This window comes from Erinaceus europaeus, chromosome 4 (assembly GCF_950295315.1).
Source record: "Erinaceus europaeus chromosome 4, mEriEur2.1, whole genome shotgun sequence".
Taxonomy (NCBI): domain Eukaryota; kingdom Metazoa; phylum Chordata; class Mammalia; order Eulipotyphla; family Erinaceidae; genus Erinaceus; species Erinaceus europaeus.
The window spans coordinates 27,967,745-27,993,797 of NC_080165.1; the positions used below are offsets into that span (position 1 = coordinate 27,967,745).

A 26,053-nucleotide genomic window follows, 5' to 3' on the forward strand; every position below is an offset into this window, starting at 1 on the left:
CTTATTATAAGATTTAAAAAAACAAATAAAAATCATTAGAAGCTATCTCCTATCCTCTGTAAAAATGGCCTGCATAAAAAACATTACAAAGGTGTCCATGAGGATGTGGAGAAAAAGGAAGTAATTCCACTGTTAGTAGAGGTATAATTGGTGTAGCCTTTATGAAAATGGTTTTAAAGATTTAGAAATGTCATATGATCTTACAGTACTCCTCAACATGTATCCAAAAGATATGAAAACACTAGCTGAAAGCACATTTGCTTTTTTTCATTATACAGAAACTTTTTTTTCTGTAATATAATTTGTTTATTTTTTCTTTTGTTTCCCTTTATGATGAAGTCCTTAAAGACATTCTGAGATCAAAATCATGAAGCATTTTTCTTGTTTTCATCTAAGTATTTTATATTTTGGGGGTTTAATATTCAAGTATTTGAGTTAACATTATTTCATGGTCTAAATAATAATCCAGGGGCAGGGTGGTAGTGCACCTGGTAGAGCACACATGTTACTAAAATAGTAATCCAGTCTCATTTTTTTTGCCTCTGATAATTCAACTTTCCAAACACCATCAACTGAAGAGATTACTTTTTTTCATATTGTTCTGTTGTCTCCTTTGTCACTGATTAAATGTTCATATATATATATATATATATATATATATATATATAAAGACTCATTGCTGGGCTCTCAATTCTATTCTGTTGATGTGTGTGTATACTTTAATCCAAATTACACACTGTTTTGATTACTATAGTTTTGCAGTTCAGTTTTAATTTAGGGTAATTTAAAAAGAAGGCTTACTTTCCTTCAGTTGACAGATTATTTTTCTACAAGCTGACTTAGATTTAGAAGCGGGACAGTGTATTTTCCATTGGAGAAGAGTCTAAATCATAGTCACAGTAGTCTTTGTTTAGAAAGCTGATTTTAGCACATGGCACATGATTTTAGCACAAAGTGCAATAACCGGTGTAAGGATCATGATTCGAGCCCCCAGCTACCCACTTTCAGGGGGGTTGCTTCACAGACAGCAAGCAGGTCTGCAGGTGTCTTTCTCTCATCCTCTCCGTCTCCTCTCCTCTCTCAATTTCTCTCTGTCCTATTCAACAACAACATCAATGGCAACAATAATAACAACGACGAGGGCAACAAAAATGGAAAGAAAAAAAAAAAAGGCCTCCAGGAACAATGGATTCATGGTGCAGGCACCAAGCCCCCAGTGATAACCCTGGAGGCAAAAAATAAATAAATAAAAACTAGAACCAGGAACACAGTAACAACAGGGAAAACTAGACACAGGAAAGGGCAGAACAGAATAGAGCAACATAGTCCAATATTGGTGATCCAAGGCCAACTTGAAAAGACTCTTGTAGAACTTTGGTGGTGGATGTGGTGTGGAACTATACATTGTAATCTTACAGTCTTGTAACAAACTATAAACAACAAATAAAAAACATTTCTTAAAAAGCCATGGGATACATACTCAGTGGAATACCATTCAACTATTAAAAAATTGAAGTCATGCTTTTTTATTCTGACAACAAGTTTATAACTTGAAATAATTATGCTAAGGAAACCAAGTCAGGAAGTGAAAAAAAATTACCAGGTGATAGATTACTCATTGTGGGTGATATTCATAATAAAAACAGGTGAACTGGAAAAGCACAATAAAAATAACTGTTGGGTTCAGTGAAAAATATAGTGATTACCAAGAGGAAAAGGAGAAATAAAGTGAGCATGTAACAGCACTGGAATTTTGGTGGCAGAAGCAGTGAGTCTGATGGACATCTAAGTGTGACATTATATGCCTGGAATTTTATAGTACTTAAAACCAACTGTAAATTGATAATATCTTATTGAAAACATAAAAAATTAAATTGAAAAAATCACTGGTCTCAGAATACAGAACTGATTGGCAATAGATTCCTTTTAAGATATGGGAATCTAGTTAGAAGGTTGTCACATTGCCCTAGGAAATCTATGGCTTGATAGTAACAGGGATGATTTATTTCATTAGACAGACTATAGATATTTAGAATTTAAAATCAACAGGATATGATTATTGATCATCTAAAGAAAGTAAAAATGATGGATTACTTAGTGATGTGTTTAGATTTATTTCTTGTGCAACAATGTGTAGAGAAGTAAGAAAACTGAAAAAATATTTTGAGAAAAAAAATACCAGATCCACAAATCTCTTAGTCTGTGATTTGGAAAGAATTTGAATATATCAGAAATGGAAAGCATAATTGATTACTGCTTTTAACTCCATGTACACCTTCTGCTAGTCAGTCGTCCACTTGAATACACACAGGATGTCATATTTGGAAATCTTCTTTACCCTCCATAACAATAATTTTTGCTTATTTTACAATTTTCTCTCAGTTATTTCCATTATTAAGGAACTATGTAAAGCTAAATTTATAGGGAGTTGGGAGGTAGCACAGCGGGTTAAGCTCAAGGACCGGCATAAGGATTCCAGTTCGAGCCCCCAGCTCCCTACCTGCAGGAGAGTAGCTTCACAAGCGGTGAAGCAGGTCTGCAGGTGTCTTTCTCCCCCCTTCTTTGTCTTCCCCTCCTCTCTCCATTTCTCTCTCTCCTATCCAACAATGACAACAACAATAATAACTACAACAATAAAACAACAAGGGCAACAAAAGCGAAAAAGTGAATAATTTTTTTAAAGATAACTTTTAAGAAAAAAAGCTAGATTTATAAATTGTTGATGATAGTTTTCTGTCTTCCATGCATTTTTAGCAAACTCAGCCTAGTGCCATTTAATTTTATAAAAGACCTAATTTATCATACCAAGTGGCAATGTATTCTAGGTGGTCTCTTACCTTCTGATTTGTAGTCTGTAATACTTTACTATAGATGATCATTTGACACATATCTACAAGATTTTTAGTAAGATACAATTTTTTTTATCAGAGCACTGATTAGCTCTGGCTTATGGTGGTGCAGGGGAGGATTGAACATGGGATTTCAGACTCTCAGGCATGAGAGTCTCTTTGCATAGCCACTGAATCCCAAATGACAAAGACAAAAAAATTTTATTCTAAAGAAATCTATTTACTGTAGTCAAATTTATAAGTTCAGATTTCATGAAAATACTTAAAATTGGGGCCGGGTGGTGGTGCACCTGTTTGAGCGCATGTATTACAATGCGCAAGGACCTGGGTTCGAGCCCCCGGTCCCCAGAGGGAAAGCTTCATGAGGGGTGAAGCAGGGCTGCAGGTGTCTCTGTCTCTCTCCCTATCAACCCCTTTCCTTTTGATTTCTGGCTGTCTCTATCCAATAAATAAAGATAATAAAAAAAATTTTAAAAAAAAAATACTTAAAATTGTGTTTTCATATTTGCCTTAGAACCCAGTTATAGAGCTAAAATTTTGGTCAAAAGAGACGATAAATTAGTGCATGTTGGTCAGAAATATGTAATGGGGAAATATTTAGTCTCATAAGTCATATTTTTGCAGTCTTCCTCTACATAAGGGAGAGATCAGAAAAAATCCCTTTGCAGGAACCAGGCAGTGGCACACCTGGTTGAGTGCAGATATTGACACTCTTAAGGACCCCAATTCAAGGTCCCAGTCCCCAGATGCCAGGATGAAGCTTCCCAAGTAGTGAAGCAGTGCTGCAGGCATCTCACTTTCTCCTTTTTTTTTTTTTTTGCCTCCAAGGTTATCACTGGGGCTCAGAATCCACTGCTCCTGGAGGCTACTTTTTAATTTTATTTATTTATTTATAAAATGGAAACACTGACAAGATCATAGAATAAGAGGGGTACAATTCCCACCACCAGAACTCCCTATCCCATCCCCTCCCTGATAGCTTTCCTATTCTTTATCCCTCTGGGAGTATGGACCCAGGGTTACCATGGGGTGGGTCTGGCTTCTGGAATTGCTTCCCTGCTGAACATGGGCATTGACAAGTTGATCCATACTCCCAGCCTGTCCCTCTCTTTCCCTAGGAAGTGGAGCCCTGGAAGATATTTTTACCCTTTTGTTACCCTTGTTTGATAGTTGTTGTAGTTATTATTATTGTTGTCATTGATGTTCTTGTTGTTGGATAAGACAGAGAGAAATTTAGAGAGGAGGGGAAGACAGAGAGAAGGAGAGAAAGACACCTGCAGACCTGCTTCACCGCCTGTGAAGTGACCTTCCTACAGGTGGGGGATCCAGGGTTTCAAACTGGGATCCTTATGCCAGTCTTTGTGCTTTGCACCATGTGCGCTTAACCCGCTGTGCTACCATCTGACCCCCTTTCTCCTTTTTTTTTTTTTTTGCCTCCAGGGTTATTGCTGGGGCTCGGTGCCTGCACCATGAATCCACTGCTCCTGGAGGCTATTTTTTTCCCTTTTGTTATCCTGGTTGTTTTTATCGTTGTTGTGGTTATTATTGTCGTTGTTATTGATGTCGTCGTTGTTGGATAGGACAGAGAGAAATGGAGAGAGGAGGGGAAGACAGAGAGGGGGAGAGAAAGATAGACACCTGTAGACCTGCTTCACTGCCTGTGAAGCAACTCCCCTGCAGGTGGGGGCCGGGGGCTCGAACTGGGATCCTTACTCTACCGGTCCTTGCGCTTTGCGCCAACTGTGCTTAACCCGCTGCGCTACCGCCCGACCCCCCCTTTCTCCTTCTTTATCTCCCCCTGCCCTATTGATTTCTCTTTGTCTCTATCAAATAAATAAGTTAATCAAATTAAATATGAAAAAAGAGAAAGAAAAGTCCCTTTGTGTAGTTATGTCTAGATGTTTCAACTCACTGAACAAGAATTGGAGACTTGTCTCAAGTGGCCTCCCCCAGGGCTCTGTTCTGGCTCCTACACTATTTAATATTTACATCAATGACCTCCCAGAAACTTCTTCAAGGAAGTTCATCTACGCCGATGACATCTGCTGTGCAACTCAGGCATCAAAGTTCGACATCCTCGAGGAAACACTCACGAAAGACATGTCTCTGATATCTGATTACTGTAAAAAATGGCGACTAATCCCTAGCACTGCAAAAACGGTATCATCTGTTTTCCATCTACACCATGCCTCGGCCTTGAGTGAGCTTAATGTGCAGCTTGGCGATACGAGAATCCGGCATGAAGCCCAGCCAGTCTATCTTGGCGTTACTCTCGATCGCACTCTGTCATTTCACAAACATCTCATAAAATCTGCAGCAAAGGTGGGCGCGAGGAATCACATCATTGCAAGACTGGCCAGCTCCTCATGGGGCGCGAGCGCTTCCACACTACGATCATCATCTCTGGCATTATGCTATTCCACTGCAGAATACTGTGCCCCAGTATGGTTCCGTAGCCCCCATGTCCACTTGGTTGATTCCAAATTATATTCCTCCATGAGGATAATTTCTGGAACCATCCGTTCCACCCCGGTTCCATGGCTACCAGTTCTTAGCAACATCGCCCCGCCAGATATTCGTCGGGATGCGGCATCATCTAAGTTCATTTCCCACGTCTACGCTCGACTGGACCTGCCAATATACGCGGATATCTTCGCCCACCCTGTCCAACGCTTGACGTCTCGTCACCCAATCTGGTCCCCTACGCCTACACTGAACTTCTCTGTTCCAGTCTCTTGGAAACAGAGTTGGCAGTCAGCTGAGGTCAAGAACAAACACCTCATCACAGACCCCTGCAAGCGTCAACCCAGCTTTGACCTAGCACATTATGATTGGGCCCTCCTCAATCGCTATCGAACAGGCCATGGCCGGTGCGCCGGTATGTTCCATCGCTGGGGAGCCAGAGACGATCCGAACTGCCCCTGCAGCTCCAGACAGACTATGACCCACATAGTCAACGACTGCCACCTCTCCAGATTCAAAGGAGGTCAAAGGAGGTCTCGAAACTTTACATCAGGCTCAACCTGACGCTGTTGACTGGCTACGGAAGAAGGGCAAACGCTAGAAGAAGAAGAACTGAACAAGAATAAACAACCCCCCCAAGGAAGGCAAATGATAATAACTGTGTTTCATTTATCTTTAATTGTGTATTTTCCTTTATACATTTATGTAAAATCTGGCTAGAGCTCCTACTTTTTGCAGTACTATTGATTGTGAGCCATGGAGATCAATGAGAAGCTTTCTCACCTAATCCTAAAGTTCTGCAGACTGATCTCAACTCTGCCTCCACAAGGTGGATTTCCTTTCATGAGGAGAAGTTAGATTAGTCTATTTGTGTCCGTTGTGTCATTAGTCCATGCAACAATAACTCAAGGACTTACTGAAACTTCTATAAATATCTTCATGCATATAAGTACAAATATTTAATTTAGTTTTTTCATGACTTGATAAACAGTAAAGAAAGAAATTATTTCCAAGAATGGACATTAGAAGAATTTAAAGTACGTTAAATCTGGATGTCATTTAAGAAAAATTTACATCTCTTTTATATGAGATTAAATTTTCATCCTAGCAAGATAAGAAACTATGATGATGGCAGAAAGTGCCCAGTGTCTGAGTAGTTGTAGGAACTTATTTTACATTTCTATCTAACTTGGGTCCCATACCAGTAATTTTTTTAAAGCCCCCTTAACCTCTTTGTTTCTCAAGGTGTAGATCAGGGGGTTTAGTGAAGGTGTCACTACAGTGTAGAAGAGGGTGAGGAATTTACTGTGATTCTGTGTGAGCTTGCTCTTGGGTTGAATGTAGACAGAGATGATGGTCCCGAAGAATAAAACCACAACAATAAGATGAGACCCACAGGTCCCAAATGCTTTCCTCCTGCCTTCAGCAGATTTTATTTTCAGCACACTCCTGACAATGCAGCCGTAGGAAACCAGGATAAGTCCCAGAGGAATAACCACGTAGAGGACAATAGCTATGGAAAGCTCATTTTCCAGAAAGGTTGTGTTCACACAGGCAATTTTAATCAGAGCAGGCTCCTCACACATAAAATCATCCACCCTGTGGTGGCTGCAGAGAGGTAACTGGAAAACAAGGATGGTTTGAACTGTGGACTCCACAAAACCACTGATCCAGGCCACAGCTGCAAGTTGCCTGAGAAGCCTAGGGTGCATGATAACACCATAGTGGAGGGGACGACAGATAGCATTGAAGCGGTCATAGGCCATGACAGTCAGGAGCACACACTCTGTGGAGCCCAGTCCCAAAGCAACATAGAGCTGGATCACACAACCAGTGTAGGTGATGGTCTTCTTAGGACCCTTGAGGTTCCAAAGCATCTGTGGCACAATACTGGTAGTGAAACAGAGGTCCAAGAAAGAAAGATTAGAGAGGAAGAAATACATGGGTGTGTGGAGCTTAGAGTTTAGGTATGAGACCAGGATGATTGCTGTATTGCCCATCAGTGTCAAAACATATATGACAGAGATGACCAGAAGGACAACCGTCTCCAGTTGGGGTTGGTCAGAGAAGCCTAGTAAGATAAAATCTTTCGGGTGGCTAGAATTTGTTTCCTTCATCGCTTCTTAATTGTGAGTCACTTTTTTTTTGTCATTCCTATTTTATACCTATAGAAAGAAAATTCAGCACCATAATATACAGATACATTATAAATAAAAAAGTATATTAGATTAATTTGTTGTGGAGGTAGAAATAAATATACATGATTTCATGAAAATATCAAATGCATGGAAAGGAAAATATATACACCATAATATATGGATATATTATAAATAAAAAGTATAGTAGATTAATTTGTTGTGGAGGTAGAAATCAATATACATAAATTCATGGAAATATCAAATGCATGGAAAGGAAAATATATACACATATGTTGGTATTCCAATACAGATTGGAGCTATAGTAAATTATTAGTACATAGGTCCTCAAAGCACCTCTTCACCACCCCAGGTTATCTTTTTTTTATATTTATGATAGAGACAGAAAGAAATAGAGAGGGAGAGGGGAAAGAAGGGTAGAGAAAGAGAGATACTAGAAACACTATTCCACTACTCTTGAAACTTCTCCCCTGCAGGTGGTCTCTCCCTGTAGGGGGAAAGCTTCATAAGTGGTGTAGGACTGTAGGGCTGTCTCCCTCCCCCTCTCTCTTTCTACCCTCTAAGTATCTCCCTGTCTCTATCCAATAATAAATATTTTTTTAATTAAAAAATTCTGATTGCTATATTGACATTGATTTTAGACTCTGGTGGCACTGACTTTAGCCAGTTAACTATCCTCTACCATACAGTGAAGGTAAGAAATGTGCTATTGAAAGATTCTGCATTGGAAGATGCTGAGTGATATTATCACTTTGCTTAATACAACTTTACTTTATCATAGGTTTTTTTTTTTTCCTTGTGGATTTATATTCTAAGAATAACTAACCTTTTATAAGACACCAACACTGAAATTACTCTGTCTTTCCTGGTTTGGAAAGACAGCATAATGGTTTTCTGCAAAAGACCTTCATGTCTGAGGCTCTGAGGTCCCAGTTCCAACCTCCAGCACCACCATAAGCCATATCTTATGTGTTCTGGTCAAATAAAAATAATGAAAGAAAGAAAGAAGAAAAGAAAAAGAAAAAAAAGAAGTTACTCTTTCCCTTTCACATACCTATTAACCAAGATGAGGATAAGGAAATTTTGTCTGTAAAGAGAAGAAAACAGTAGTGTTCTGTAACTAAGGATGCCATGAATACTTTGTTATAGATGAAAGAACTTTTTTTGTTTATTGCTAAAGGATATCGATTCTGGATTTCCTCAATTTAAAAAATAAATTTCTCGGGAGTCGGGCAGTAGCACAGCGGTTAAGCGCAGGTGGCGCAAAGCACAAGGACCCGCATAAGGATCCCGGTTTGAGCCCCCGGCTCCCCACCTGCAGGGGCATCACTTTACAAGCGGTGAAGCAGGTTTGCAGGTGTCTTTCTCTCCCCCTCTCTGTCTTCCCCTCCTCTCTCCATTTCTCTCTGTCCTATCCAACAACGAAGACATCAATAATAACAAGAATAATAATTACTACAATAAAAAAACAAAAAGGGAAAAATGAATTTAAAAATATGTAACATAAACAAATAAATAAATTTCTTTTTATTTACTCCTATAATGTGAGAGTGTACACCTACCTTACTGGATGAGCTAGAATTTTCCTGTTGAGATTGTTTGTGATTTGTAAATAAAATATTCAAGCACAAATGCAGTAGTGAAGAATCTCATGTGGATACTTGTAGACTCTCTCCTGTAAGATTTTGGCATAGGCTCTGTTCAGGTGGGCAATGTAAGGATTTTTTGCTTAGCAGCATAAATTTCTGGAGTCCTCCTCCCTGAACAAATTCTCATCACTATATAAGACAAAGAGACAGGTCTCTAGAGAGAGGAGAACCACAGAGACTTGGTTTCTGCATACACTAGAAGACAATAGATTGTTACTACCTCCTAAATACAAACATACACACACATGCACAAAAAATTGCATGTTGCTATAAACATATCCAAAATAGATACTTATATGTTCTGATAGAAATTTTTGTAGTGATAAAGTTGATTGAAATTCCAGTTAGTGGGCAGAGGTAGATAGCATAATGGTTATGCAAAGAGACTCTCATGCCTGAAGATCCAAAGTCCCAGGTTCAATCCCCCAAACCACTGTAAGCCAGAGCTGAGCAATGCTCTGGTCCTTACTCCTTCTTCTCTCTCATTCTCTTTCTCATAACATCAATTTTTTAAAATATTTATTTTATTTATTTATTCCCTTTTGTTGCCCTTGTTGTTTTATTGTTGTAGTTATTATTGTTGTTGTCGTTGTTGGATAGGACAGAGAGAAATGGAGAGAGGAGGGGAAGATAGAGAGGAGGAGAGAAAGATAGACACCTGCAGACCTGCTTCACAGCCTGTGAAGCGACTCCCCTGCAGGTGGGGAGCCGGGGTTTGAACCGGGATCCTTATGCCGGTCCTTGTGCTTTGCGCCACCTGCGCTTAACCCGCTGCACTACAGCCCAACTCCCCAAATTTTTAAAAATATATAAATGTCCATGTTATTTTTGAAACATTTTAAAATAATGAATCCAAAAAATCACCAGTGAACCTCTGTTTTATACATATATATGTATATATTTATACTTGTATACTGGTATATATATATTCCAAGTTAATACACAATTATGAAGATCCAACAACTGATTTGTAAACTTCTTGGACTGAGAAATGATGGAGTTGAGAAATGATAGAGGAGAAGTGAACTCTGTTACTTGAAATTATTGCCAGTCATTCAGTATAGTCTGTGAAATGCTAAGTAAACAAATAAAGCAAGAGAATAATTAGGAAAGGTTTATTACTTGTCCAAGGAAGGAAAAGAAGGCACTCACTCTTAGAAAGTCCACCTCCCTGAATTGACAGATAAGACATTCTGTAACAAGGGGATGAAGTCTTATTCAACATTTTCTGGGAATGCAGGTCCCACCCACCCTTTCAATGCCCATAAATGTCTAGATGGCACCTGCCCTTTAGTTACAGTTTCAGGCCCCTTCCCCAGGGATCCAGTTCAATAATTTCTCTGCTAGCCTTCACCAATGTTTGCTGATTTTTAGTAAAGGATTAGAAACGTACTTAAAAGGAGTAAGACATTACACAGACAGAAAGGTATGTGGGTTTAATTCAAGAATGAAGAAAAACACAGCTCTGTACTTTGTCCCAATGGGATGGGGATGATCAAACACATCCCTCTCAGGAGCAGAATTTAGCATTCTCTGCTGGTTTGTGGGCTAAACAGAAGCCAAAATTTGGAGGACAAAGAATCTTGGTTAGAGTATGGTGATTCGTGAGCCTGGTGCCTGTATACTTACTGTCTTTTAGCTTGTTTATTGTTTTATTAGAGGAAGAATGGTTTACAAGATACTTGTCACATGGATACAATTTCTCATCCTTCCATCCTAGGTGTATGCATACCAATCCAACCGCCAGTTGAGGTTTACCACTACTAGGTAGCAAGAAAGCTGGTAATTTGCATATGTTCTCTGCATTTCAGAGCAATGCAATTCAAGCATTCCAGATTTAACATTGCCTGAATCTGGGTACTTAATAAGAGTTCTGCAAGCCAAATTATTAATAGTGATTGGCTCTTCTCTCAGTAATGTCCCTTAGTAAGCTAAGGGACTGCTGGCATTTTAGCAGAAATGAGTATTTGAAGGATTTGAGATATTTACGTGGCAATTTTTTTAATTATAGCTCTCCCTCCCTTATGGTTTCTTCCTAACTATTCCTAGAGATTATTTTATAATGCCCATCACCAATTTTAAACAATAAGAAAAGGGGATGTCTTTTGTCAAAAGTGATAAGTCTATTTCTACTTTTTGTCTGGATGCCTTTAAAAAATACTGTGGGGATTAATGGCTTTCAGTAAATACAATTATAGGTACATGTGTAAACGTTCTCAGTTTTCTGCAAAACATAATCACCCCCAGGACAGCTCCTCTTCCACCATCTTGCACTAGGACGTACCCCCCTACCACCACCACCACCCCAGGGTCCTTTACTTTGGTGCAGCACACCAAACCCAATCCAAGTTCTGTTTTGTTTCCCCTTCTGTTCTTGTTTCTCAACTACTGTCCATGAGTGGAATCGTCCCATATTCATCCTTTTTTTTCTAGCTTATCTCACTTAACATGATTCCTTCAAGCTCCATCCAAGATGAGATGAAGAAGGTGGATTCATTATTCTTAATAGCTGAATAGTATTTTGGGTTCCTTTTATTTTATTGTATCTATTGAAATGATCATATGATTTCAATCCTCCTTTTGCTGATTTGCATACACTGAACCATCTTTGTATTTCTGGAATAATCCCAACATGGTCTTATGTATGATCATTTTTAGGTATCGAATTCACTTTGCTGAGACTATTTTGAGAAGTTTTTGCATTTATGTTCACTTTAGATATTGATCTATAGCTTTCTTTCATGTATTGCTTTTTTTTCAGGGTAATGTTGACCCCATAAAAAACATTTGAGGACGTGTTCAATTTTTTTGGAAAAATTTGTGACGTACACGTATTAACTTGCATTGGGAAAATTTGGTAGAATTCACCAGATAAATTATATGGTGTGGATGTTTAATTTTTTTTATTTACTGTAAGGGTCAGGCAGTAGTGCAACTGGTTGAGCTCACCTTACCATGAGCAAGGACCAGGATTCAAGTCCCTGATCTTCACCTGAGGGGACACACTTAATGAGCAGTGAAGCAGATTTGTAGGTGTCTTTCACTGTCCCTCTTTTTACTTTATTTTATTGCAATAACTAGTGGTTTACAGTAAATACAGTTGTTAGTACATGTGTGAAATTTCCCAGTTTTCTGCAAAACACTCTCATATCCAGCCTAAATCTTCCTCCACCATCAAGCTGCAAGACCTGAAAATCCCTCCCACTCCCATAGGCCATTATTTGATGCAATACATCAGACTCAGTTCAAGTTCTACATTGTATTTCCCCTTTCTGTTCTTGTTTATCAACTTCTGTCCATGGGTGAGATCATCTCATACTTACTTATCTTTTCCTGGCTTATTACACTGAATGTGATTCCTTCAAACTCCATCCAAGATGAGATGAAGAAGGTGACTTCATCATTCTCAATAGCTGAGTAGTATCCCATCATGCATGCATTCCACAACTTTCTTTTTTAAATTTTTTAAATCTTTATTTATAAAATGGAAATATTGATAAGACTATAGGATTGGAGGGGTACAATTCCACACAATGCCCAACCCCAGAACTCTGTATCCAATCCCCTCTCTTGATAGCTTCCCTATTCTTTATCCCTCTGGGGATATGGACCCAGGATCATTGTGGGGTGCAGAAGGCGGAAGGCCTGGCTTCTGTAATTTCTTCCCCACTGAACATGGGTGTTGGCAGGTCGCCCCATACTCCCAGACTGTCTCTCTCTTGCCCTAGTGGTGAAGGACATCCCAAAACTTTCTCGCCAACTCATCTGTTGTTGAACACCTAGGTTGCTTCCAAGTTTGAACTATTACAAATTGTGCTGTTATGAACATAGGTATACACAGAACTCTTTGGTTGGGTGTGTTTGACTCCTTTTAATGTATGCCCAGGAAAGGAGTTGCTAGGTCATAGGGTAGGTCAATTTCTAGTCTGAGAGTCCTCCAGGCTGCTCTTCACAGGGCTTAGACCAATTTATATTCCCATCAGCAGAGCAGGAGAGTTCCTTTGCCCCTACAACCTGTCTAGCATTTGTTGTTACTATACTTTCTGATATATGACATTCTCATGGGAGTGAAGTGGCATCTCATTGTTGTTGTCTTTATTTGCATTTCTTTGACAATCAATAGCTTGGAGCATTTTTGTCTATGTTTGTTAGTCTTTGAATCTCTTCTTCAGTGAATATTTTGTTCATGTCCTCTCCTTGTTTTTGATGGGGTTGTTTGTTTTTTTGTTGATGAGTTTGGTGAGCTCTTGATATATTTAGGTGATTAGCCTTTTTGTATGAGTGTGGCATCTGAAGGCCTTCTCCCATTCTGTAAAGGGATCTGGGTGGTTTCTTTTGCTATGCAGAATCTTTTAAATTTGATCTAGTTCGACTAGTTCATTTAGTTTTTTTTTTTAGTTTTCTTTGCAATTGGATTTGTGTCACTGAAGATACCTATAAATGGTCTGGGAGGTGGCAAAGCAGACGTAGCATTGGATTCTCAACCATGAGATCCTGAGTTCAGTCTCTGGCAACACATGTACCAGAGTGATGTTCGGTTCTTTCTCTCTCTCCTATCTTTCTCATAAATAAATAAACTCATTTTAAAAAATACCTATAAAATTTAGTTAAGGAGGGGCCAGGCAATGGCGCACCTGGTTAAGCACACATATTACAGTGCACAAGGACCCAGGTTTGAACCTGGTCCCCACCTGCAGGGGGGAAGATTCACAAGTGGTGAACCAGGACTACAAGTGTTTCTGTCTTTCTCTATCTCTTCTTTTTTAATATTTTTAAATTATCATTATTTATTTATTGGATAGAGACAGCCAGAAATTGAGAGGGAAAGGGGGAGAGAAAGAGACACCTGCAACGCTGCTTCACCACTTGCAAAGCTTTATCCCTGTAGGTGGGGATTGAAGGCTCAAACTTGGGTCCTTATGCATTGTAACGAACTATAGAAATGATCCCTGAAAGTATGGTCTTCCTTATGCATTGTAATATGTGCACTCAATCAAACTCACCACCTCTATCTCCCTCTTTATCTCCCCCTTCTCTCTCAATTTCTCTGTCTCTATCCAAAATTAAATAAATAAAATATTATTAAATACTTTTAAAAATTTTAGATGGAAAAGTGTTCTGCCAATATTTTCCTTGAAGTATTTGATAATTTCTGGTATAACTTCCAAGCCTTTGATCCATTTGGAGTTTACTTTTGGGTGTGGTGAAATGTAGTGGTTTAGTTTTATTCTTCTGCACATTTCAACCCAATTTTCCCAACATTGTTTATTGAAGAGACTCTCCTTTCTCCATTTAAGAGTCTGGGTCCCCTTGTCAAAAATTTGATGTCCTTGGATGTGGGAGGCTCTCTCTCCCACTCTATCTCTCTCTGCCTTCTCAAATTCCCTCTGTCCTATAAAGTAAAACAGAAAGGAAAAAAAATAACCACAGAAAGTGATGGATTTATAATGCTGGCACCATTATGAATGGTGGCAATTAAAGAAAAAAAAGGAAAAGTGGGAGGTCGGGAGGTAGCACAGTGGGTTAAGTGCACATGGCATGAAGCAAGGACAAGTGCAAGGATCCCGGTGTGAGCCCCTGGCTCCCCACCCGAAGGGGGATCGCTTCACAAGCAATGAAGCAGGTCTGCAGGTGTCTTTCTCTTCCTGTCTGTCTTCCTTCCTCTCTCGATTTCTCTCTGTCCTATCCAACAACAACAACATCAGTAACAACACTAATAATCACAATAATGATAAAACAACAAGGGCAACAAAAGAGGGGGGAAATAGTCTTCAGGAGCAGTGGATTCGTAGTGCAGGCACTGAACCCCAGCGATAACCCTGGAGGCAAAAAAAAAAAGTTAAAAGTTCCAATTATGGGGAGTCGGGCTGTAGCGCAGCGGGTTAAGCGCAGGTGACGCAAAGCACAAGGATCGGCATAAGGATCCCAGTTCGAACCCCGGCTCCCCACCTGCGGGGGAGTCTTTCTCTTCCTCCTCTGTCTTCCCCTCCTCTCTCCATTTCTCTCTGTCCTATCCAACAACGACAACAATAATAACTACAACAATAAAACAACAAGGGCAACAAAAGGGAATAAATAAATTAAATAAATATTTTTTTAAAAGTTCCAATTATGACACCATCTCCCCAGACAATAACTTGAGTCCACCTGCAAACTAGATGTCAGGCTCAGACAAGAACTAGTAAGTCATGGGCCCCTTGGAATATACCTAAAACAGAGCTTTTTCCAAAACAGAGACCACGAATCTTCATCTGCAATATTCTTGCCTTTAAGTTCATGATTAGTCAATAATCTGTTCTGTTTTATATCTTTTTTTTTTTTTTTTTTTTTAAATTTTTTATTTAAGAAAGGATTAGTGAACAAAAGCATAAGGTAGGAGGGGTACAACTCCACACAATTCCCAACACCCAATCCCCATAACCCACCCCCTCCCCTGATAGCTTTCCCATTCTCTATCCCTCTGGGAGCATGGACTCAGGGTCGTTGAGGGATGCAGAAGGTAGAAGGTCTGGCTTCTGTAATTGCTTCCCCGCTGAACATGGGCGTTGACTGGTCGGTCCATACCCCCAGTCTGCCTCTCTCTTTCCCTAGTAGGGTGTGACTCTGGGGAAGCTGAGCTCCAGGACACATTGGTGGGGTCTTCAATCCAGGGAAGCCTAGCCAGCATCCTGGTGGCATCTGGAACCTGGTGATTGAAAAGAGAGTTAACATATGAAGCCAAACAATTTGTTGAGCAATCATGGATCCCAAGCTTGGAATAGTGGAGAGGAAGTGTTAGGGAGGTACTCACTGCAAACTCTAGTGTAGTCCTGCTTTCAGGTATATATTTTGCAGTAGTTTATGGATACGTGTGCACATAAGCTCTCTCTCACAGAAACTGGTGTATATCTAGGTTATGGGACTTTGTTGGAAAGTGAACTACCTGAGATGAAATTAGAGTGTACTATTAAAGGAAAGGTCTCACCCGAGTAATGAAGCTGAAGGGTTGTCATTCCACACGTGAAGTCTCTGGATACATTCTGGGGTGAAGCATGTTGAGGTAGCAATCGTTGCTTTGGTTAGTTTGTGATCGGCAGATGCAATGTTGTTTGGTTTGGATTGGGAGATGCATACGGGAAAGTGGGCCCTATCCAAGGGTTCCAGGACTGGGGGAAGTAGGGGCTCTATAGTGAAGATGTGAGGTTCCTGCTGTCTTAGGGTTCAAAAAGACAATCGATAGTTAATATTATCATCACATTATTTGTTAATTGGGTTAACTTTGAAAAGTCCCTTTGTTATGGTTTCCTGGACAGTACCCAGTATCTTGTATATAGCTGTGCTATTGGAAGCTTCTAATCTACTTGGTCTAGGCTTTTGAGAGAGTCCGCATATCAAATACATAGCCTATATATTAAAAAGATTCAGTTTGTCTTTTGAGAAACTTTGAGACATACAATTGATTTCCCCCTCTCATATTAATTAACTACTGATTTATATGTCTACATTTTGCTAGGAGTGTACATAAACACCATTCCCACCACCAAAGGACTGTGACCCATCCCTCCCGCCCACTTCCACCCCCCACTGGCCCAGGAAGCTACATGCCTACCCCTCACCACTGGGTTTTTACTTTGGTGCCCTACTTACAATTTGATCAGGTCCTGCTTTTAGTTTCCCTTTCAGATCTTCTTAGTCAGCTTCTGTTGATGAGTGGGATCATCCCATACTCATCTTTATCTTTCTGACTTAATTCACTTAACATAATTCCTTCTAGCTCTGTCCAAGATGGGTCAGAGAAGGTGGGTTCATTGTTCTTGATAGCTGCATAGTTCTGTTTTATATCTTAACTCCTTTTCAGCCACCAGGTTCCAGATGCTACCATGATGCCAATCTGACTCCCCTAGGCAGGTGACCCCATCAATGTGTCCTGGAGCCCTACTTCCCCAGATCCTTGCCACACTAGGGAAAGAGAGAGACAGTCTTGGGAGTGTGGGTCCAACTGCCAATGCCCATGTTCAGCAGGGAAGCAATGACAGAAGCCAGACCTTCCACCTTCTGTACCCCATAATGATCCTGGGTCCATATTCCCAGAGGGATAAAGAATAGGGAAGCTATCAAGGGAGCAGAATGGACATGGAGTTCTGGTGGTGGGAATTGTGTGGAGTTGTACTCCTCTTATCCTATGGTCTTGTCAAGATTTCCATTTTATTAATAAAAAAATTTTTAAGTTAAAAGTGATAAAAATTTTAAAAATTATTTACTCTATTTGTCTTTAAGGACATTTGTTTGCAAGATATATATTTCAGAAAAGCAATTTCACACTTCTTCAAAATATGTTACTACATACTCCCCACCAAAGTACCAAAATCTCTGTGCCAAAGTCTGTTAGATCTCCTGCCCACTGGGAATCTGTCACTCCCCAATCTTGATTCCTAAGGTCAATTCTGCCAACGTGGATACCTGTTTTTGTTTGTGCTTGTTCTTTTGCAGGCCGCTATCCCCAGTAAGTGGAGTTTTTCTAACTCAGCCCTTTAAGTGTGCTATGTTCACTAGGGCCTCTCAATAGTCTTCCAGAAATTTGCTGCTGCAAATTCCACATTGTTTATATCTTTTAACTCCCATTGTAAAGTCATAGGCACAAAACTGTGTAATAGGATTAGGGTGCCCAGATTTTTAAAAATATTTATTTATTCCCTTTTGTTGTCCTTGTTTTATTGTTGTAGTTATTATTGTTGTTGTCATTGTTGGATAGGACAGAGAGAAATGGAGAGAGGAGGGGAAGACAGAGAGGGGGAAAGAAAGACACCTGCAGACCTGCTTCACCACTTGTGAAGCGACTCCCCTGCAGGTGGGGAGCTAGGGCTCGAACCAGGATCCTTAACCGGTCCTTGCACTTTGCACCACGTGCGCTTAACCCACTGCACTACCGCCCAACTCCTAATGGTGCCCAGATTGATTATGTAAATTTTTAACTAGCAAAGTATAAAACAAAAATAAAACACTGAAGGCATTGGGGTTATACTCTTGCAAACTAACATTATAAGTAATTAAAAAGTTTTTAAGGTTTTTTTCTTAATATGGCAATATTATATCTGTGATGCATACTATATATAATACCCAAATAAGTATATAAGAATATCAGAACAAAATTATAAAGCACATATTTCATTATAAAAACATTTTATTGCATCAGTTCTTAATTTTTACAATATAAACAAATATAAGACCAATATCAAAGAACTTATTTAGTCCTTATAATAAAGCATTTGTCATACACTGATGTTACAGTCAATAGTTATTAACACTATAAAGCACTTATTTTTTAAATGAAAATAACAGGTTACAAAGGAGAAGCTAGTTCAATTATCTAACTGCATAGCTAGTCTGTAGTGGCAAATATACTGATTTTTTTCTAGTATTTTTCACCTATAGCACAGAACATAATGACCTATACGACACTTGAGGCACTTGAGTATGGGTGAGCAAATTTATCTGTGACTTTGGCTAAAGATACAACAAAAGTTTGGTTGAGAAATGCTTTCATTCAGGCTTCTCTCTTGAGAAAGCCCTGTTCTGGACACTACACAACTCCACTAATTAGCAAATTGTTGATACAGATCCCCCAAGGTACTGAGAGAACCTACAATTTATGTACTTCTCATTTATCCTACTCTGATTTCCTCCAAGAGCTGCTCTCAAGAAACATTTACTTTCACCTAGCTTGTATCACTCCTAAGTAGTGTTATTTGCTTCACGAGAGAAATTCCTGTTATGATAAAGTCATGTCATCAGTCTTTTTTGCATGGTGACAAAAATAAAAAGCAGAAGGGGGATGACCTGGGTGATGTAAGTAGCCTGTATTAATGTTGCACATCACCATATCTTTCTTCCTCTTACTACTAAAATACTAGTTAGCATTGACTGGTTCAATTATTTGAATGTTCACTTAGACGTTCAGGATTTAGAATGTTCAAGAACAATTTTCTAAGGTCTGATATCTATACATCTATGAATACAGTCTTTATTCATAGCACAAGAATAATCATAAAGTATGTAGGAGGGGGAAGCTCTTGAGCTTTCTGCCAAAAAGAAAGAGGGAGGGGTTTCTTCTAGACATGTCTTCCTTTTCTAAATAGCACTTGAGAATGTGAGGGCTCTCTGACTTTGTTGCCTCATTGATCACCAGGGTTGAAATGGCTGATCTAACTGGCTAGGTAGGTGTCCCATTTCTTCCTTGCTGCTGCAAGTATTTTCCCTCCACAAAGCTGTGGAGCTGAGTGCTCTATCTTCCCTGAATATAGGGGATAGGAATAGCTGTGCTCCCCTGCGAGAGCCTCCAAACAAGCTCTCAAATAGCACTTGATAAGTTGTTCAGATATGGGAGAATAGTTTTTAAATTGGGGGAACCCATATATACTATTGACAGTAATATAAAGTATTAGGCAATAGTATAGCAATTCTGAAAAATAATGCTGTGATAGTTCCTCAAGATAAATTAAACACTGTAATTATTTTTAAGTTCATTTTATTTTTTTAATTTTTTATTATCATTATATATTTGTTTATTGGATAGAGACTACAAGAAATAGAGAGGAAGAGAGACAGAGAGATACCTACATCCCTGCTTCATCACTCACAAACCTTTCCCCCTGCAGGTGGGGACTGTGGGCTTGAACCCAGGTCCTTATGCATTATAATAGGTGTGCACCACCACCCAGCCCCCAAACTAAACTTCTAATCCTACTCCTGGGTACTTTGCCAAATGAGTCAAAATCAGTATGTTGAAAAGATATTTACAGGATGCCGGGTGGTAGCACAGTGGGTTAAGTAAACATGGCACAAAGCTCCAGGGACTGTCATAAGGATCCCGGTTCGAGCCCCTGGCTCCCCACTTGCAGGGGGGCTCTCTTCACAAACAGTGAAGCAGGTCTGCAGGTGTCTTTCTCTCCCCCTCTCTGTCTTCCCCTCCTCTCTCGATTTCTCTTTGTCCTATCCAACAACAATGACAGCAATGACAACAACAACAATAATAACAACAATGACGATAAACAACAAGGGCAACAAAAGGGAAAAAATAGCCTCGAGGAGCAATAGATTCGTAGTACAGGCACTGAGCCCCAGTGATAACCCTGGAGATTAAAAAAATAAAAAAGATATTTACACTCATGCTCATTCCAGCATAATCCACTATCAGTAAGATATAACAATTACCTAAATGCCCTTCAATAATGAATGGGTAAAGAGAAAGCGTATGTAATGGAATATTATTCAATCATGATAAAAAGGAAATGAATATGGCAAGATAGCATTCGGAATTTTTTGCTGTGTAAAACAATGTATGACGTATGACAAAAATGTATTTTACCTTTTCATAATTTTTTAAAATTTCTTTATTGGGAAATTAATGACTTATAGCCACTTTTCATGATTTTTTCAGATGGTAAAACCCTGCCTTTAAGTAGATCAGTGTGCATAGGTGAGCATTTACCTTTTTAAATACTATCTTTATTTAAATGTTTTATCAAAATCATTTTATGCTATCTGAACAAATAGGACACATCTAGGTCTTTATGTTTTTATGCATACTTTATAAATCTCTTGTCTTCCACCAATTTTAAATTAGAAATAATTTTTTTCTATGGCAAAATTTTGTCAGCTGCTAAATTTTATATAGAATTATTCAGCTTCATACTCGATTCATACTCCCAGCCTGTCTCTTTCCCTAGTGGGGCAGGTTGGGGAAGTGGGGATCCGGGACACATTGGTGGGGTCATCTGCCTAGGGGAGTCAGGTTGGCATCATGGTAGCATCTGGAACCTGATGGCTGAAAAAGAGTTAAGATATAAAGCAGAGGGAGTCGGGCTGTAGTGCAGCGGGTTAAGCACAGGTGGCACAAAGCACAAGGACCGGCATAATGATCCTGGTTCGAACCCCGGCTCCCCACCTGCAGGGGAGTCGCTTCACAGGCTGTGAAGCAGGTCTGCAGGTGTCTATCTTTCTCTCCTCCTCTCTGTCTTCCCCTCCTCTCTCCATTTCTCTCTGTCCTATCCAACAACGACAACAACAATAATAACAACAATAAAAAAAACAACAAGGGCAACAAAAGGGAATAAATAAATAAATAAATAAATAAATAAATAAATAAATAAAATATTTAAAAAAAGATATAAAGCAGAACAAATTGTTGACTAATCATGAACGTAAAGGCAAGAATATTACAGATGAAGATTCAGGGTCTTCATTTTGGAAAAAGCTCGTAGATTTATTTTAGGTCTATTCCAAGGGGCCCATGACTTTACTAGTTTTTGTCTGAGCCTGACATCTAGTGTGCAGGTGGCCTCAAGTTATTGTCTGGGGAGATGGTGTCATAGTTGGAAAAAGGACTAGAAATCTGGATCAGGGGAGATAGTAGCTTCCAAATATGGGAAAAGTGTCAGAATATTGTTAACTGTAAACCCTCTTGATTTGATCTGGGGCCCATCTGGGGCATAGGAGTCTATGTAACCTCTGCATCCCTGTAGGTCTGATCTCACATTCTGTGGCCATGACTAGGAACATTCCAGGATGCACTAATTTCAGGACCAACTTAATTACTTTTAAGAAGTTATAATTACCTTTTTCCTTCTCTGTAAAATATCACTACTTTAAAAATCTAAGAGGCAAGGAAATGGTAAGGTGGGAAGAAGATTCAATTCTCTCTCATTTTTTTAACTTTTATTAGTGACTTAATATGGATTTACAAAATTAAAAGATAGCAGGGGTATAATTCTGTACCATTCCCACCACCAGAGTTCTGTATCTCCATTCCTTCCACTACAGTAGTTCTCCTAAGGTTGCAGATATATGTTGATATGTATATGTATATGTATATGTATATGTATATGTATATGTATATGTATATGTATATGTATATGTATATGTATATGTATATGTATATATCCATTTTCCCTCATGGTCCTGCATTCTATTATCTTCCAAGTCACACCCACACTTATTACTGCTTCTGAGTGCCCTTCTTCTTTTCCTCCTCTCTCTCTGGGTCCTGATGAAATTGGAGTTCAGAGCCCTCTGATCATCTTCCATATCATTTCTCCCTCTCTGGGAGTATGAACTGCAATTCTTTATGGGGTGCAGAAGGTGGAACTTCTGGCTTCTGTAACTGCTTTATTTTAACCTCTGACAGGTTGATCCCTACCTCTAGCCTTTTTATATTTTTCTCTAGTAGGGTAGGACTCTGGAGAGGTGAGGTTCATGGACACAATGATAAGGTTGTCTACCAGGGATTTTAGGATGGAATCATAGTAGCACTTTCAACTTGGTGGCTAAAAAGCAGTAAGATAAAGTAGGACAAAATATTTAATAAGCAGGAACCAAAATTTAGGAATATATTAGGTGAGAATAGGGATTTTGAAGTTGGGAAGAATCTAGGAAGTATATTTTAGGTCTATTCCTAGGAGCCCTGAGTTTGGTAATATTTGCTTGAACTTAATAGTAAACATAGTGGTGGACTAAAAATATTGTCTGGAAAGATGTAGTCTGTCTACTGCCATAGCACCCTGAACACGCCCGGTCTCGTCTGATCTTGGAAAGATGTAGTCAGAGTTGAGAATAGGACTAGAAATCTGGATTAAAGCAGAGAGTAGCTCCCAAACTTGAAGAAAATATATGAGTGAAATTAACTATTTACTATATTAGTATGACCCGCGGCCCATCTATATTCATATTTAGCACAGGATCCTCTGTAACCTTCGAGTTCCTGTCAGTCTGAGGTCACAGTCCATGGCCACAGCTGGGAATATCCTAGGCTGCACTTATTTCAGGACCAGTCTTCCTCAAGTGATAGGTTAGGATGGCCCAGCTTTCCTTCAGAGAGTTGGGCAGCCTCTACCATTGCTACTTTATAAGAAGGACAAGTTCCTGAAGTGACCTACAAGAGTGCTATGCTATGTTCTTGACAGAAGTGACCAGTGATGATCTAGGCCCATCATATCTTTGTAGGAATGCAAGGACTAGCTAACTAGGGCTTCAGATGATGGGATGGGCTGGTATTGACCAAAAAGGCCATCATTAAGTAAGCCTTGCTCTTCTCCAGGTTTTCTAGTCCTTTCTTTATTTGACAAGCTTAGACTTTCTCCCAGTTGTTAAAGCATTGAGTGTCATTTGTTGTATCCAAACCAGTATTAGGTTTATGGGGTCTGCCTTCTTTGGGCCTTCTACTAGATTGCTAAGCTTATTGGGTCTAAGTCTAATCAATTAGAGAATTTATGATGCCTTCTTTAGACCCTTCTACCAGGATCCTAAGCTTATTAGATCTAGGTCTAGTTGCAGAGGGCTAGTAAGTACTTCTACTTTGAGTTGTATAATTCCCCCCTTGCTTATAGATATATGTACACCTGTACCCAATACCCTAGGACCTAGCCTGTAAGTAATATTTGTAACTTTGTTAGATAATGAACCATCTGAAATGAAACTAGACAGTCCCATGTTTTAGGAAAAAAACCTCACCAGATTAGAGATGTTTAGAGATTGTCATCTCAGGCTTGGTGTCTCTGGTGACAATCCACAGTAGCAAATCAGTAACAGAATAATATGGCATGGCAGCATTGGTAGTATTGATTTAGTTGGGGTCAACAGAGGCAGTATGATGGTAACAGATCACAGAGAAGAAGCATCAAGAAATATGGGCACAGTCCTAGAGGTTCCAGGACAAGGATCTTAAAAAAAAATGATAAAGGAAAGAGAGAGAGAGGCTGGGAGTATGGGTCGATCTGCCAATGCAAATGTTCAGCAGGGAAGCAATTACAGAAGTCAGACCTCCCACCTTTTGCACCCCATAAATATCCTGGGTCCATACTCCCAGAGGGTTAAAGAATAGGAAAGCTATCAAGAGAGGGGATTGGATATGGAGTTCTGGTGGTGAGAACTGTGTGAAATTGTACCCCTTTTATCCTATGGCCTTGTCAATATTTCCATTTTATAAATAAATAAATAAATTATAGGGGTTTCTTGTAGTCTTAGAAAGAGTTTAAAATAGCAATAGTTAATTATTATTATAACCAAGTTAGTTTTTGGTTGGTTTTTCTATGAAAATCCAATGGTTAGGATCTACGGTAATATACTTGAACACACTATGCTTTGTGCCTTTTAGGTATCTTAGATACTGATAGGGCCAAATGGTTTTGATATATCTGGCCTAAGGTTGTAGGTAACTTAGGTATTTAAAATACTATATCTACAAATATTTTTAGAGCTCCTTGAACAATTTAAACCCAGTGTCAGAATTTAATCATCTTACAGATCTGAAACATTTAATAATTAGACTTAAAGAAAATTATTTGTACTCAGAGCTGTGGTCTAGGCAGTTAGAGAATTTGAAGCATTAAATCTTTCCCACCCCCTGACATATTAAATTAATAGTAGTTTATGAGATTACCAATAGGATTAAATATTACACATTTTTCCACCATCAAAGTTCTGTGTCTCCCTCACCCCCTACACCCCACAGTCATAGACAGCCACTATAGATTTCCACAGTCTTGGATATGGGTTGACTTTTTGTTTGTTGTTTGTTTTTAAGTTCAATTCTCTAAATTTTGCATATGACTGAAACCATCCTGTAGTTTTCCTCTACCTCTTTACTTACTTCCCTAAACATAATCTTCTCCAATTCCATCCAATTTATCCCAGAGAACATTATATCATCTTTTCTATTGCTGAATAGTAAGTACTCCATTGACTATATGTCCCATAATATTTTTTATCCAGTCATCTGTTGGAAGGGCATTTTGGTTGCTTCTTTATTGTGGCTGTTGTGAATAATTCAGCTATGAACATGGGGGTACATATATCCTTTAAACTTACTGGTATTATCTCTTTTGGACAAGTGCTTATGAGTGGGGTTGCTGAATCCTAAGGTATTTCCATTTGTATTTGATTAAGGATTTTCCTTACTGTTCACACCAGTTTGCATTCCCACAACAATGTGATAGAGTTCCTCTCTCTCTCTCTCCCTCTCTCTCTCTCTCCACATCCTTTCTTTTTAAAAAATTTTTATTTATAAAATGGAAATATTGACAAGACTATAGCATAAGAAGGGTGCATTTCTCTACATCTTTTCTAACACTTATTCTCTCCTGTTGTGTTAATGAAGGTTTTAATTTGCATTTCTTTGGCAGTGAGTGAATTGGAGTATTTCCCCATATGTCCTTGGGCCATGTATCTCTCTTCTTTTTTTTAATTATCTTTATTTATTTATTGGATAGAGATAGTCAGAAATGGAGAGGGGAGAGAGAGAGAGAGAGAGACACCTGCAGGCCTGCTTCACGTCCCGTGAAGCTTTCCCCCTGCAGTTGGGGACTGGGGGCTCAAACCAGGGTCCTTGGGCACTGTAACATGTGTGCTCAACCAGGTGCGCCACCACCCAGCCCCCGTGTCTCTCTTCTTTAGAGAACTGTCTTCATATCTTCCATTCACTTTTTTTATTGTGTTCTTCTTTCTTTTTGTTGAGCTGTATGAGTTCTTTAAAGATGTTTGATATCAACCATTTGTTGTAAGTATGGGGTACAAATATGTTCTCCTACTTACTAGGTTTCCTGTTTATTCCTATGGAACTTTCTTTTGATGTGTAGAAGCTTTTTACTTTGATATAGTCCCATTTGTTCAATCTTGCTTTTGTTTTCTTTGTCCATGGTGTAGATTCTCCAAATACATCTTTAGTGTTAATGTTGTGAAAGAACATTGAACTCTCAGTCATGAAGTCCTGTGTTTGCTTTCCCTTCATCACAAGTGCCACAGTGATTCACTGGCTCATTCTCTCTTTTGCTCATTAGTAAATAAATAAATAAATCTTTAAACAAAAAATTTCTTAGAGATAGCTCAACCATTGTAAGTAAACAGTAACGACAATATTTTCCTTGATAGAATTCCTGTGTCTTTTCTTTTTTACCCTTACAGATCC

General features: G+C 39.1%; 1 protein-coding gene and 1 pseudogene across 2 annotated transcripts; both read right to left on the bottom strand.

Annotated features, from left to right (window-relative positions):
* Nucleotides 1-6,496: 6,496 nt before the first annotated feature.
* LOC103112739 (olfactory receptor 2G6-like) lies at nt 6,497-10,342 on the bottom strand. 2 transcript variants are annotated; one of them, XM_060190878.1, is made up of 2 exons: nt 10,318-10,342; nt 6,497-7,398 (listed from the first exon to the last, which is right to left on the bottom strand). In XM_060190878.1, exons 1-2 carry the CDS (start codon nt 10,340-10,342, stop codon nt 6,497-6,499), a joined length of 927 nt encoding a protein of 308 aa, XP_060046861.1. The 2 variants fall into 2 exon arrangements, with proteins under 2 accessions (XP_060046861.1, XP_007522279.1); XM_007522217.1 differs by lacking the exon at nt 10,318-10,342 and having other exon boundaries at nt 6,497-7,429.
* Nucleotides 10,343-13,978: 3,636 nt separating this feature from the next.
* On the bottom strand, nt 13,979-14,082 carry LOC132538383 (small nucleolar RNA U3; annotated as a pseudogene).
* Between the last annotated feature and the right edge of the window lie 11,971 nt (nt 14,083-26,053).